The sequence below is a fragment of the Kryptolebias marmoratus genome, linkage group LG14, assembly GCF_001649575.2.
Source record: "Kryptolebias marmoratus isolate JLee-2015 linkage group LG14, ASM164957v2, whole genome shotgun sequence".
In the NCBI taxonomy this organism is placed as follows: Eukaryota; Metazoa; Chordata; class Actinopteri; order Cyprinodontiformes; family Rivulidae; genus Kryptolebias; species Kryptolebias marmoratus.
In genome coordinates this window covers 25922558-25938830 of record NC_051443.1, presented here as the reverse complement: position 1 = coordinate 25938830, position 16273 = coordinate 25922558, and the positions used below count along the sequence as shown (strand labels likewise).

Sequence of the window (16273 nt, the reverse complement as noted above, 5' to 3'; positions counted from 1 at the left end):
CCCCCCCCCCCCCCTCCCCGCTTGTTATGATTGTGCAGGAGTCGCTCAGGTCAACAAGGACAGGCTGCCTTTGGATAATTTGCGACCTGCGCTCGCCGCTGCTGCTTTAATGGAGGTTTGTTGTGATGCGGCGTGCGAGGTGTTGAGGAGGAGGCGGGTTGGACGTGCTAATGGAAGGTGGAGTGGATGCAGATGAAATCAGGGCACTCATCTCTTCTATATTTATTGCACTTTCATTATGTCTGCTCCCCGAGCACAGAAAGATTGAATCGTAAAGATATTTTAATGGCTTTTTGTTTCTATTTTTTACACAACACTGCAGATTTTTTTTTTTTTTTCAAAACAAAAACAAACAAACTATAAAACAACAGTGATTCTCTGAGCGGCTGTGATATTTATGGTTTTCTGCTAAATGTTGTCATCATTTAGCCTCTTTAGAGTCACTTTCCTTTTTATTTCTCATAAATGTACCTCAGATGAAAATAATCCGTAAATGCAAATAAGATTTTATTTGTTGGTTTCTGAATATTGGAGCTTAAATCCCTGAGAATCTGTTCTCTCAGTGCAGCGTTTTCCTTAGAAAGAAGACGTGTCAGGAAAGGCGGGCGATCATGTAGTTGCCTGTGTCTGTATTTATATCTCGTGCAGCTCTGGATGGGGTTTAATAAAACCAGGAAATGATCCTTGGATGCACATCTACAAGTCTTCAAGATGGCGAATGTGATTCCGACTAATTGGATGTTTTGTTTTCTTGCCTGTCACCCTTCTTCCTCAGCGCTGTCCTCAGACGCCTCCACCAACCCCCTCCTCCAGCAGCAGCCCCCTCCCCAGCAGACGGCTCCTCTCCTGCCCGGTTCCTCCGCCCCGGCCGGGGAGCTGGTGCCGCCCGTCGGCCCGGTCCCGGGGGCCCCCGCCGCCGCAGCTACCTCCGAGGAGGCCCAGGCAGGAAGCAGCCGGAGCATCCCAACGGCCTGCGTTCGGCCCACCCACCCGCTCCGAAGCTTCACCAACCCGCTGCTGCCGCCACCGATGGGAACCATCGACCCCAAGGTTTACACCTCCATGCTGTCACAGTCCAGTGAGTCCAGCTTCAGCTTTTCACACAACACATGAAATGTCCTTCAGGCCTTTGTTTATATTGGTAACAGAATGTGGGATTTTGGTTTTGCCTGGAATGATGGCCGTGTTGCAGCCGTGGTCGGACTTCCTGGTGTCCGTAAGTCTGAGTCGTGGTGGTGAAGCAGCAGGTCTGCAGGTTATATCAGCTTTGATCAGGCCGGGAGGTTTTTATAGCAACTTGGCTCGAGATGATTGCTGCAGATCTTTGATGATGGAATCCGCTCCAGTCTGCTGGGGTTATCTGTTCTCACACTTTGTTGAACACCATCAAAGGAGAAAACTTGATTTAAAACACGGACTCAAAGACACGGATGCACTCAGAGTAACTCTTGTGACTCGGTCCACCTTGTTGTGGAGGAGTGGAAAACTGGAAATGAAGCTAAAGTGTTTCATAGTTTAAACAACAATCAGTATCATGGTTGGTTTAACGCTGCGGTGTTCCATAGAGACCAGGCTTCGTCAGAATGTCTACCAGTGATATGAAAACACATTTATTTGTGAGTTTGTGTCTTGATTCTGGCTTAAAGACCTTATTCATGGAAGGATAAGTACTATAGGTGCTAATCTGAGAGAAACTCGGATTGTATTGTCTGAATTTAGTAAAATCATATTAGAGGCGTCCAAATAAATCTCCCAGCTGTCAGCCTTTAAATCCTTTCTTAAATTCAGAAGTAACACCCGCTCTCCCCTGCCCCGCCTACTCTCCCACACTCCGCCCACTCCCACCTGTCCCTAGCTGTTCTCTCACCAGGTGTTGTCCCTTCATGTTTTGTTCCTCCTCGCTGCAGTCAGGTCATCTCTCTGTAGTTTTTCTGCCACGTCAGCCTTTTTGTTTTCGTTCTCCGAAGCTCCTCGAGTTTTTCTCCTCTCCGTGTCCGACCCAAACCTGACATTTCTGCTGTTTTTAATCAAGGCGACCGTGACTCCTCAGCTCTGATTTGAGAATATTTTTAATTTGGTTCAACTCACTGAACTGTTCTCAGCAGCCCGGTTTCATTACAGGAAGATAAATATTTAAAGTTTGACGTGTTTGATGATAAAAACTAAATCCTCGTGTCATTTCAGTTTCTGCAGCTCCTGAAACCCGAGCTGAGTTTCTGTCTCGTTCCTCTGATGTTTTCAGCTGGATGTTGTCCGCTCTCCCTCGGCTCCTTGTTTAATATTTTACTTGAGGAAGCTAAATGCATTTGCCTCAGGCTGCAGCACACCGCGTGTGTGTGTGTGTGTGTGTGTGTGTGTCTGTACACTGTAACTGGCCTTGACATTAGCCAGAGGGATGGATCTGATGTGTCCTGACCTCCCTCTGTTCTCTCTCTAGTTTATTGTTACCTGTCTGTCTCGGCTCATGTCCGACCGTCTCCTTTCACCTCCTCTCCTGCAGAGAGACGGTAAACCTGACGAAACACTCCTCGCTTGTCTGTTTGCCGAGATCTGAGTGAAATATCTCGACAAACATCAGCTGTAATCTGGCAGAGATATTCACTTGTTGGTTTTCACAGAAACAACAACATGACGAGACATTTGCTCAGGTCTTCATGTCCGGTGACCAGAACTGCATCAGTAAAAAAATCAAACCGTAGTGATCTGCTTTCCTCCTTTTAAATCCAGCTCCTTCGGCATACTTTCTATTTTAGCCGTTAAGTATTAAAACCTTCAGCTCGATCATTTAGTTTTTGTGATATCTGCTCTTTTCAGAACAAAAAAAATTGAAAAATTATGATATCAATTAAAATCCTTCAGAATTGAATTGATGTTTTTATGGAAATGTTCAGCACAGTTGATCTAATTTTGTCTTCTGCTCCTTTTGGCTTTCATTAATGTTTTGCAAGTTTTAACTTTTAGTTAGCCTTTTACTCTTTTTACTCTTAAATTAGGGTTTTGCTTCCATTTTCCAGACTGATGTGCAGCAGCTGCTTCTTTAAGCTCATTGCTGTAGACTTTCCGCCCTGGCGTTGTGAAATCACTAAAACTGCTGCTTTTAGAGGCGGTGGCTGATCAGATCTGCTCTATGCAACAACCAAACCGTTCCTGTCAGGTGACACATGAGCTCTGAAGCCTCCTGAATCCTTCAGGTGTTTTAGAAATGAAACACAAGAAAATGAACTCATTTTTCTTGGATATTCATTTCTTGCTTTCTTTAGATTTTTGATGTTTTTGTTTCTGCAGCTCACAGTTTGAGCCCCAAAGAGAAAATAAACCACCTGTTTGTTGTCTACACCGCGTGTATCAGTGTGTGTGTGTGTGTGTGTGTGTGTCTGTAGGTGGATCTATGCCTTTCCATTATGGCTCTGTTTACATGCCCAGGTGGCCTCAGATTAACATTGATTTTCAGCTCCTGGAAACCTTTCACTCAGAAATGTCGAGCCTGAGGCGACAACTGCCAGAGACTCTCTCACCCCCTCACCCCCTCACCCTCTCACCCTGACATGGTGCTTCAGAGCCAGGCAGCACAGCCCCTCCAGTGTTTGGGTAAAAAAAAACGCAGATTTGTGAGCAATGAGGCTGGACGCTCATTGTTAGTCTTGTTTATGTGTTTGTTTGAGTCTCTGTGGGCAGAATGAGGCGTTTTCAGGCTTTAACTACAAGTTTTTAGAACAATGAATGAAAGAAAGAAACAGAAAACTAAACAGATTCAGTGTTGGAACAGAGAAGAGGCTCAACAAGACGACTTTACTTTACTACTAGATCCTGTACTGGAGAGGAGGTCCATCCAACATCCATCCATCCAACCAACCGTCCGTCCGTCCGTCCATCCATCCATCCATCCATCCATCCATCCATCCATCCATCCATCCATCCATCCATCCATCCATCCATCCATCCATCCATCCATCCAATCGACCCAGACGTCCCTCTCCTCAGTGGAATATAAACATCATCAGTGAGGCATCCTGATCAGACGTCTGAACCACCTCAGCTGAGTCCTTTGATGAAGAGGAGCAGTGGCTCTACTCAGAGCTCCTCTTCTTACCTCTAAGACTGAACCCAGCCATCCAGCCTCTTGTATTCAGGATCTCCTCCTTTTGGTCCTGATCCAAACCTCATGACCGTGGGTGAGGGTTGGATCATAAACGGACCATAAATCAGCTCCTCCTTCTTGATGACACCAGAGAAACTCCCTCATTGATTGGTCGGATGGATCTCCTGTTCCATCATGAACAAAACTCCATAAACTAGAACTCCTCGGCTTGACTCAGAGACTCACCCCAAACCAGAGGGAGCATTCAACCATGGCTTCAGACTCTCATCCTGACTCGGTATGACCCACCTCAGCACATGCTGAGATCCTGTCCATGAAGACCAGAAACAGGATCGGAGATGAGGGACAGCCGTGGTGGAGCCCAACCTGCTCCTGATGGAGCTCAACGTTCTGCTGAGGAACCACAGCTCTGGTTCTGGTTCTACAGGGACCAGATGGCCCTTATAAGATACTCCAGGACCCTGTACTCCAACAGAAATTAAAAATGCTTCTTTATGTTGTATTTCATGAAACGGACGAGCTTTTGGTACCACCTCTTCAAAGTTCCAACTTTAATCCTTCACTTGTCGTCTCAGCTGTTTGGAACATTTTTTACTCTGAACAAGAAGCTGAAATAATTTTCTAGTCACTAAGCTTTTTGAAAACATTCAAATTTTTCATTTTTGTTTTCATCCAGCCTTTAAAATGTTACTGACTCACAATTTTAATCAGTTTATTGAACATTATATTACCAAAACTCAATGGAAAGATGGACCGACTAATCAAGGGTCAACCATTTTTATAATTTCAAGGTTGCTGATTCATTTTTATCTTTTATTAATACAATTTTGTTTCCTTGAAAGATGCAAAAAAACTTTTATTCGTGGGTTGGAGTAAGAACAAGTAGTTTTAATAAAATAGTTAATATTTCCATGTTTTATCACCGATGCTGGAGAAACTGAATCCGTCCGTCTGGGAACGACAGAATAATCCGATCCGAAGAAAATATTTAGGTCTTTGTTAAACTCTGCTTTCAAAACAAATGACAACAACAAGACAACATTGCCACCTTTCTTCTCAGGGTTTATTTTTAATGAAAACCCAACAAAAATAAAAATAGACCCCTAAGACCTCTGAGAACAAATTGTCGGAGTAAGATCTTTTTATTCCCGAAACAACGTTCAAACCGTGCACAGCTGTTTGTATTTTTATTTTCCTCTTTAACTCAAGCATGATGGTGTGCAGTTACTCACCTAAATTGGCCTGAATGGGCAGTTTAACGCTGGAAGCTGCGGCGGGATTGTCTGACTCAATGTCCGATGCTGAGAAAAGACATTACGACCACAGCTGGAGGCGGACCGAGCCAGCTGTGATGGATGTTTTCCACTTTATTTCTTGTCCTAAAGGAAATGACTTATCACAATGAAAAGCTTCAGAGTAGTTTAAAATGGCCATGTTTTGGAGGACCACCAAATGATACGGAGAGGAAAAAAAGTTTGATTGTATCTTTTGTTTTTGTTTTTTTTATTTTATTCTCAGCTGTTTGCTAACTGGTGTCAATGATTTGAAAATCCCGGTGATTGTGAGTTTTGCTGCAGAGGTTGAAATTAGAAAAACAAAAACAAAATGCTGCTGTTACCCACCGACCTGCCTTCAAGATGCATCAGGAACTTTTCACAAACTGCAGACCTGCACGGTTTAAATGAAGCAGAAGCAGCTTCATGTCCAAACTGGACCACAGAGGTGGAAAAATGTCTGACAGGAAGTGCCTCTGTCCACCGTCGATAAACAGTCTGACTCTTTTTCTCCAGCTTGCATCAAGCTTTCAGAGGAAATAAAATCTTGAGTTTCCAAACCCTACCTTTGCAGCTTTGGTCACTTCGTACACAAACATCTGCCTGAGGTCTCTTCATATGACCAACCTGCTTTGAATCCATCCTGTCACCATCCATCCCTTAAACCCTGAGGAGACCCTAACCCTAGCCCTGAGCCAAAAGACCCTATCCCCTTAAACCCTGAGGAGACCCTAACCCTAGCCCTGAGCCAAAAGACCCTATCCCCTTAAACCCTGAAGAGACCCTAACCCTAGCCCTGAGCCAAAAGACCCTATCCCCTTAAACCCTGAAGAGACCCTAACCCTAGCCCTGGGCCAAAAGACCCTATCCCCTTAAACCCTGAGGAGACCCTAACCCTAGCCCTGAGCCAAAAGACCCTATCCCCTTAGACCCTGAGGATCATTAAACTGATCAGATTTGGACCAGTTTTATTAATCTTTTATTATTACTGGTGCTTTTGGGGCCTGGACATTCAAGGCTGAAGCTCTGGATCTTTCCAGAGCTTCTAATGAAACCAGCAATCTTTGATGAATGCATATCACCCGCTCTTTTATGCCAAGTTTTGACCAAAGACTTTTCCCAATCGATTCCCACTCCGAGTATGTGTTGGGAAGGACTCTCAGCTACTACCACACCAGATTACAGCTCAGTGTCTGTAAAACTGACTGATTTAGAAGTTTGATTTTTTTGCCCTATGGGTGAAATCCTTAAATGTCTGGTGTAGATGGTTGGAGGTGGTGCTTTCAGGATGAATTCAATGTAAAATAATAATATTAATAAAGTCACATTACAGTTCTTGTGTACACTAATGTTGTTATTATTATGATCTGACCAAGAACTATTTTGCAGCTTAGAGAAAACTGAACAGTCTGAGATCCTGAACCCTCCTGTCGTTATCGTGGTTCAGGGATGTTTTTTAAAAAAGCATCACTGGTCACGAGCAGAAACAAGTGGAGCAGACAGAAAATGAAAAGTAGGTTACCAGAAAGACAAAGAGAAAGCAAACTGCATGAAGCCTTTGAGAACGTGTCTCAGTCCCCCTCGGAGACACGACGTCTCCTCAAAGACACGTTTCATCTTTAACAGTATTTACTTCAAACCGTTCTCAGGATCAATAACTCCGCCTCCTCCGTCCTCACCTGCAATCTGTAATAACTCTTTCCTCTTTGACTCCGACCCAGAAACGGAGGCAGACACCTGTGATGTGAACCCTGGTGGGCATTTCACACCTCCACCTCCAGACCTCCACCCATTTCATCTCTGACAAACCCTCCAGGTTGCGCCGTGAAACTCTCCCTTTCATGGCTTTCTTTGCTGTCGATGTGTAACCTTTGCTTCAGCTCTGTGCTGCTGCTGCACATCACTTTGGCTTTTTTTATTCTATTTCCACGAAATACTTTCCCCGAAGCTGAGCTCAGTTCTGGATTCGGTGCGACAGCTGTGTGCCGAGAAGTCACATGAGCACAAACGGTTGTCCTTCAGCGGGGAGAAGAGGAGAAACCGAGCTGCAAAAACCTCACTGTGAAGTAAAAATAACAGGACTGGAGGTCCTTTTCCTGAGCCTTTTACAGATTTGGCACACATTACCTTCAGAAACTATAAGGGTCTTGTTAGCAGGAGGATGCCTGCAGTTATTTTCTGCAGCGTGTTGGCTTGATGCGAGTCGGGAACGGTTCTGGCCTGCAGGGAGGCCAACTGTCACCTACGAGTTCACACTTCAGAGTTCGGATTAAAACTAAACTTAGTCATGTTAAAAGGTTAGAGTTCATTAACCAACAACTCTTTACACCAGTTTAGCTAAGATTAGCCCTTTTGGTAAAATAAGTATCTGTTTTGCTGATTTCGTCTTTCAGCTTTTCGTTGTCCTCCTGTTGCTTTCAGCTTGTGTTATATTCATTTTACCCTCTGTTCCGTTTGTTTTAACCCCAGTTTCACAGATTTGTTTATTCGCTGCGGCGTTGGCGCCCGCTGTAGACGTTACTCTCAGGCAGGACGAGACCGTTGAGATCCAGCTTTGAGGCGCGTACTCGGAGGGGATAAATGGTGTTCTCTGCTGTATGATTTAAGCATCAGTTGTTTGTTGTTCTCTGGAGTAACCGGCTCCGGTGAGGGATATTCCAGGTGTTTTGTTTCTTCAGCAGCAGGATGGATGTTTATTGATTAGCAGAGTCTGTGGAAGAAGCCCCCAGGTTGTCTTCAGACATGGAGAGGCTGCTCAGGGGATTCAAGATGTGGGAAAAAAAAAAATCTTTTGTTTTGTTCTTTGGCCTTTAAAAAAGTCGGCCTTAAGTTTCCTGGGTTGTTGGAGACGAAGCAGCTGTTTGGTCTGGATGCTAAAAAAGCCTTCGGGTGGTGCAGCGGACATCCAAACGACTCGTTGTCACGTTCACTCAGCCGCATGCAAAGCTGTCATTTCCAGCGATCGATGGCAGCTGCGTGTTATTGGGTCAAAGTATTCCTGACGGCGCCGTCAATAAGAAACTTTTACTACCCACCAAAGAATGACCCGATTATTTATCACTGCTTAATGGGACGATTCAATATTTGCTCCGGACATGCAGAGAGTTTAAAACAGGCAGATAACCGGGAATTAAAAGGAATCATAAATAATTTAAGTTATTTGTCTGATTTTAATATGAATGACTTTAAGTTGTTGGCAATAATGGAGCCACATAAAAAACTGTTGGTTAAATATTAATTACTAATTAATTAATTAATTAATTAATTAATTAATTAATAATTACAGTAAAAATAAAATAGTTTTAAAATGTTTTTAAGTTGAGGCTAAAAACTAAAAATAAAAACGGTCCTAAAATGGGTTCCAGCTCCTGACCCAGCAGAACCTGGTTCCAGCAGCAGAACACTCCGTGGGTTCCTGGTTGTGGAGGAGTTGTGGCCCACTCTTCTTTCCAGCGTTGCTTCAGCTCATTGGTTCCTGTTTGTCTCTCTCATGGTTGTGGAGGAGTTGTGGCCCACTCTTCTTTCCAGCATTTCTGCTCAGCTCTCTGAGGTTCTGGTTCTGGTTCTGGACAGATGGCCTCACATCTGACTCCAGAATCAGCCCAAACCATCAGCCCTCCACCACCGTGCTGACAGCTGCAGTGCATTCTGGGTATACATCTGTCCTCTGGTCTGGTTCTGCTCCAGAAGTCTTCTGGTTCCTTCAAGTCGAGCTGCCATGTTGTTTTTAGAGAGGAGAGGCTTTAACCTTTGACCTTTGACCTGCTGACTGAGGCTGTAGAGACTGAGCACTGCACGGTCTGACCTTCAGGGTGAAGATCAGCAGATGTCTAATCTTCCTCTCTGTAGAACGATGGACTCTAGATGACCTTTGACCCTTCCCAGATTGATTCTCTGAGGTCATTGCTGATGTCTTTCCGCCCTGGCGTTGTGTTAACACACACCTGGAGCTCCGGAGCAGCAGAACCTGATCCAGAACCTCTGAGGTCCGGAGGTGGATCCAGTTCTTTCCTCCCAGCTTTAACCTTTTAGTTGTTGTTGAATAAATAACGACTCGATGTAACATGTTGTTATTTTAACGTAGCTGTTAGGAATCAGGTGTAATCGCTCGTTCGTTATCATTTAAGCCGAGTATATTTAGTTTCACCATTTCTGTGTCAAAACAGAATTATCTAAATATGATATTTTTCACATCTGCATGTGAAGTGGCTCTGGTTGCAATAAAACAGTCATTATTCTCACCTTCCTCCTCCTCATCCTCCGCTGCACTCCTACACTCTGCCTCTAAAACCCTCATTATTTGTTTGTCTCTAAAGTCGACGTCTGCGTCAGCCGTGACGTCGTCTCCTCCGATGATGTTTAGTATTCTCTCTGTCCAACAACTCTGATTACGCTCTGACCTCTAAAGTCTTACTTTAAACTTCCCTGAAAGATCCTTGATTGTCCTTTTCCTGTTGATTATACTCATTTTTATTTAAAATCATTGATTATTCCATCCTGCTGGCTCAAATTATAGATTCTGTTCTGAAGTCTTTACATTCTTGATTAAGCTTTTTTTTATTTTCAGGGATTTTTACACATAAAGTGTGAAACCTAAAAGCTCTCCTTCCTGTCCCAGGTGACTTATTCATCCCAGCTTTATTACCGCCTCCAGAAAGCCTGAATCTTTTCATTTGGCATCTTTTCCTCTCTGTTTATATTCTCTACAACCTATTAGTGGCTGGATAGTGGCAAAATTTTAAAAATCTCAGAAAAACACAGGTTTTTCTGCCATTTTCCACTCAGCTCCAGGTCAATTTTATCCCGTTAAGGTTTGGATACAGAAAGAAGCCGTCGGCCGTCGGTTACTTCCCCATCACGGATGATTTAAACCCACCGGAGAGCACTTTTAACATAAAGATGAGCAGATTTAAAGCAGGTTTATTCTGGCTTTTAGTCTTTGAATGTTTTCTGAATGAGACAGAAAGCGGGTTCTGTTCAGGCAGGACAGGTTGTGTTTTTCAGCGTGGCTCCGGTCCACCTGACTGTGGAGCGTCTGTGACTGAACCATCAGACACGCCTCAACGTGCATGATTTATTGTACACTTTTATTTATTTATTATCAACTGAAAACAGAATAAAGCAAAAACTAATAATGAAAAAGTATATATTGATTAGCAGAGATGAAGGATGAAGCTGCAGCCTGATTAAAACAGACTGATTTAAATGCGCATTTTAGACAAAGAAGACAACAATACAAACAGAAACTCTGAAAATGTCTGGTTTATCACCGTGTCATGGGTTTTATTTGGAGTTTTTACGATGCCCAGCTTGCTCCTGTGCAGCTTCGCCTGGAGCCGAGGTCTGTGATTGGCTGCAGGGTCGAACGCAGGCAGGAAGTTATAATTATGCTTAACTGCTTGGATGCAAAGTGGTCACCGGTTTGCACCCAACAAGTCTGAGACAAAACAGCAGCTGAGGATAAAGGAGGCTGAGGATCAAATGACAGTATCTTATCATTTTTAATGTTGGCTGTTAGCGGGCCTTAGTACTGTAATGTCCCTTTTACACGGGCTCTAACGGTCCCGGCTCCACTCTACTCGGTTCGCTTTGCGTGCGTTTCCACTGGCATTTTTTTGAGGCCGGTCCTGCTTCTTTGGTCCCTGCTTCAGAGTCGGGCCAGCTGGGCTTAGCTTAGCTCCTGCTCACTCATTGGTCGTGGGTGTGGCCAGATGCAGGCATAAAGAGCGAAGGTAGGAATATAAACAACAGCGTTAGCTTACCCTGCAGCGTTTCTGCCGTCTGTCCCCCAGCTGAAGGCCTGTAAAGCCTGAAATCTCCGGCTGATAACAGCTGTCCTACTCCACGCAACAATCGCAGCATCCAGAGCATTTCTTCCACTGCGCCTCTCTTCCTGAAGTCTCAGGAGAATCCCCATAAGTTTAAAAAACAGCAACAACACAGGGCCAACGTTGTCCATAGCGCTTTCGTTGTTTATACAACTTGCGCTAACTTTCGGTAGCACACCCCCCCGTGCCGCGGCCCCGCCCCCCACAACACGAGGAGGCGTTCCTCTGCTAACGACCAAACTGGCCGGTGGAGACGGGATGCATTCTTTATCAAGCCGAGTAGAGCGGAGTAGAGCCGGACTTCTGAATTAGAGCCAGTGGAAAAGGGGCATTTGTTAGCATCTTGGTACCTTTAGCTTAGCATTATCATGTTTCAGTTTATGTTAGCTTATTTAGGGTTCCTGTACATTTAGCTTAGTTTAGTTGATCTTAGCTCATTAGATTTCATTTAAACTATCTTAGCTACTATTTTGACTGTCTTAGCTCATGTTTAGTTTCATGATTTTATTTAGATGATCTTATACTTCATTTAGGTTATACATGATGGATGTTTTTATCTGTATTTGATTCTGTATCTGATCGTTGTTTCTGTTGTAAAGCACTTTGAGTCGCTTTGTTGCAGAAAGGTGCTTTATAAATAAATTATAAATAAATTTCACTTCACTTGTCCACTCTGCCCCTCAAGACTTTAACACAACTGTGCAACAACCATCCCAGTTCTGGCTGTTTTTTAACGAAGCAGCACGGCTGTCGTTCAGCGTAAGGAGGCGTGTTTGGTAGCCAGATGTTTGGACTTTAACCGGAGGTTTGAAGCGTCCGCTCAGTGTTTTTAATCTCCTCCCGTCTCTTCCAGCTGCCAGCCTTCCGAAGCCCCAGGTGAAGACTGCCTCTCTGGGTCAGGCGGGCAAGGCTCGCTCCCCGTTGCTGCCCGTCTCGGTACCGACGGCGCCGGACTTACAGGAGGAGGGAGGAACGAAGCCGGCCGAAGATTCAGCTACTAACGTAAGTCTGCCAGGAGGTTTTATGCCACAGGTGCTTCTTTAAGCAAAGAAAGGTTCCTTTAAACTTTGAGAAGGAAGAGAAGTTCAGAAGTTAACTGAGAGCAGATAATCCTCTCCAGCTGGAGTTTGTTTCACGTCCACAGTGACCTTTGCTGACTTTAATCCAGAAAATAAAACGCTCTTTTTGTTGGTTTGAACCCATCGGTTAGCAGCAGCAGTTTCAGTGACCGTATTTCTTGACTTTTAATGGAAATAAGTCAGACAGGCTGCTGATGTGCTGGGCTGATATTCAGCATTCTGAGCTGATGGTACAGAAATCCTGGGTGTTGATCCGAAGCTCCCTCCCTGCAGAATAATGTTGACTCACTTCCTGCAGGTTGATGCTTGGATTATTTCTCCCAAACACTGAGAAGCTGTTCGTACCTGCAGCAAATCACATTCCATTAAAAACTGGGTTTTTAATTGTAACTTGAAGTCTGGAGATTAGCTAAGGACCCCTGCTTGGTGTTGGGGGACCCCCAACTTTGGGAATCATTGCCCTAAAGCACACGTGTCAAAGTCAAGGCCCGCGGGCCAGATCCGGCCTTCTGTAACATTTCATCCGGCCCTCTAATCTGGTTCAGATCGAGTCTCTGATTCTTATTTTGCTTTAAAAAATGAGCCTAATTAGTGAAGTTTTCTCTGACAGTGACTTAGAAGCCAACAATATATAGTTTTAATTTCTGTATGATCAGGTTTTTGTCTGTTTTAATGTTAAAAACTTCATTTAAAAGCTGAATGAGGCGTAAGAAATGGCTGCTAATGATGAGCTTTTTGAAGTTTGATCTATTTATGTGTTCATTAAAGTCTGTTTGCTCTAAATTCTGTATAATCTGTAACTGGGAAAAGGTCAGTGATATTTCTATATGAATGAGTTGACATAATGCATCTAAAACCAATTAATTTATGTAATTTTTAATAAATATTGATTGTGATTGGCCCTTGGCTGGGACCAAATTTTTAATTTTGGCTCCTTGATCTAAAGTAACACGACAAATCAACATATTGTTCTAAAAACAGAAACTAGCTGGGTTGTGCTTTCTCTGCGTTTCATACAAGCAGCATCTGCTTCAGGACTCCTGAATCTCTGAGCACCAAGACTGCAGGTTCTGATTACAGGAGCTGGAGAAGTTCCTCTGTTTGCTGTCAGCAAAAATAAACAAAATGTGTTAAATGGAAATGAGTTTCACGTCATCGTGGCTCCATCTGTCCATCTGTCCTGCATGAATGAGGGAGGGAACATGAAAGCACTTCCTGTTTGTAAAAATATTGGTTACAAAGATACGTATGTTAGGGTTTATGTTGACTATTCTGTGCACAGAATAAAAACTTGGGTGCAAAGTGGTGACAGTTTCGTAACGTTCTGATACGAAACGTCTGAAATTTAGCGGGACTCGAACCGAACCAGCCACCAGGAACGACGAACATCCAACCGCCGGCTTCACTTTCCCGAATTAAACGAGTGTCGGCTCGTTCAGGACGATGCAGGCCGCGTGTCTTCGGTAATTAGAAGTCAAATAAATCAACCGTCACTGATGAGGATTTAACAACAACAACAGGGATTAAAGTTCCTTCAGAGTTTGTCTCTCAGAGCTTCAGTGGTTGACACCTGAGAGCAGCAGTCACTCATTTGTCTTCTGTCAGATCTTCAGTCAGAAACAGCTGAAATCTGCACACAGCTGAACCGAACCGACAGCTGTCAGCTGAGGGAAATATGAACAAGAAAGGCAACTTTCAGGTCTTTAAGTTCAAGTGTTCGGAGCAGAAACAAAATGGAGAACAAAGACAATTTGTGGGACTTTAAATAGAACCAGGTTCAATGACAGGAGAGCTTTGATGTTCGGGATTCATGATGTGATGATGTCTGCGTCTGGAGAAGGTTTTTAAAAGGTTAGAGGAACAGAAAAGTTAATTCCTAAAAAAACAAACAAATTAGACCTTGAAAAGTAGTTAAATTAAGAAAGGGATAGATAATAACTTTTGTGATCTGGAGTCTGTTTGGAATGACTCTCAGTGACTTAAAAGCTTTTATTTTAAAGATATCACATGTTCAATACAGGAAGTCAATGCAAAACTGAACTATGATGATAAATAAAGAATTAATGCAATTTATAAATGGAAGAAAGAAGCGCGGAGGACATTTCTGATTCACCCAAATCTTCTGTTAGATACTGAAGTTTATATATAAATTTGGATTATTTGAAGTGTTCATAGAAGATTTATACCAAATACAACATTTCAAGACAAAAATTGCTTCATGGAAATCACTTTCCTCTTGTTGTGGCGGATCATTTAAAAGTCCTAAAAGTCCTTTTTTCCAGAACAGAAGCCGGAGAAGAAGACAAATTCAAACTACAGCTCCAACTGTTTGAAAAAGTAAAACAATCCACTTTATGGTGGTTACACAAACCAGATGTTGGATTTGTTTAATGCCAACTCATCATCTGCTATAAAACACAACAAATTACATTTAGAAACCAGAATAAATCTGTTTTTATCTTTAGGTTAAAACATCAAATCAATCTGTTAATAAAGGAGGAACGCAGATGCTGCTGTTACATCCTCAGCTGTCTTGTTTCTGATTAAAACGTTTTTTTTTTAAGCTACAGACGATAAAAACCTGACATTCAAGGAGCGGAAATAATGTGTAAGAGTTGAACCAAGAGCTGGAATAACAGGTGGAGCGGACGACAATAACAGAGGGGGGAGGAATGGATGAATGTAGCAGCGATGAGGAGGATTTACAGCCGAGCGAGGAGAGTCGGGAGAAATGGGTGAGATTAGAGGGAGAGAAAAGTGTAAAGTACAATGAAAAGAAAACGGGAACAAACAGGAGGATAAAAAGATTATATTAGCCTGAAGAAAATCTAAGGGAGGAAGAGGGGGATGATGAGGAAGAGTTAGAGGATCAAGGAGTCATAGAGGAGGCTGGCTGATTGAGAGGAGAGGAGGATGGAGGAGGACAAGTGGACAGATAAACGACAGAAGATGATGATGTGGAGGGATGCCGGACGTCTGGGCTTGTTAAATATTCATACGTGATTCAATGACAATAGGACAGGAGGAGGTGTCGCCACGGCAACCGGAGGAGGAGGAGGAGGAGAGGAGGAGAGGGCGAAGGAACTGGTTATGGATGAGAAAAGAACCGGAGGACCACGAGGTGTCACTGTAGCAGCTGGAAGAGGAGGATGGGAGAAGGCGGTTGCCACGACAACAGGGGTGAAGTGATGCTTTGGGTTTAGCTGGAGGAGGAGGAGATGAAGGGGGGAGGAGGAGGGGAGGACAGAGAAGCTGCAGCGCTGATACAGAAAAAAAAAAAGATGGAGGAAGGTGTTAAAGGTCAGCAGGTCTGTCCGCTGCTCGCCGTCATCGATCAGCTCTTTTCCCATCATGCCCCTGGCTCCTCCATCACTCAGACGCACAGATATGAGACCGAATAAATATAAACGGGTGGAGGAGGGGTTTGACTTCTTTGGGTTTAAACTGCAGGTTTAAAAAATAAAAAACACTTTTTGGTAAAAAGACGTTAAAGTTGAAGATTTAACAGCTTTGCTTCCCGTTAAAATCACAGTTTGACATTAAATGAAGCTGAAAGCTCAAACTGAAATCTGAAAACTGTTTCCTGTCTGCTTGTGTTTCAGTTAAAACATGAAATAAAATCTTGTTTGACAGTTTTGACATATTTCTACTGAGCTCATGCTGCTTTTTGTCACTAAGCAGAGAGATTTCAAACTTTTATTCTCTAAAGGTAATAAAAGTAGAGTTCCTCAAAGAAATCCTGCCTCTCAGGAAACTCTCAGCTACTACCACAGCTAATCTGAGCTCAGAGCTGAGTTAGAGACAATTAACAAGGCAAGTGGACAGAAATGCAGAGTAGAGAGTAAGCCTCAAAGTCTTGTTGGACCAGGACCGGGTTTAGAGCTCCAACAGGACCTGGTTTAGAGCTCCAACAGGACCTGGTTTAGAGCTCCAACAGGACCTGGTTTAGAGCTCCAACAGGACCGGGTTTAGAGCTCCAACAGGACCTGGTTT

General features: G+C 43.6%; 1 protein-coding gene across 2 annotated transcripts in view; it reads left to right on the top strand.

The window, feature by feature from the left end:
* The window catches only part of dcc (DCC netrin 1 receptor), a 167240-nt gene that overhangs the window by 139116 nt on the left and 11851 nt on the right, over positions 1-16273 (top strand). For both annotated transcript variants that reach the window (XM_037979443.1, XM_037979442.1), the window contains exons 27-28: positions 776-1078; positions 12055-12203. In XM_037979443.1, the coding sequence (XP_037835371.1) occupies positions 776-1078; positions 12055-12203 (452 nt within the window). The remainder of the gene's footprint in view (positions 1-775; positions 1079-12054; positions 12204-16273) is intronic.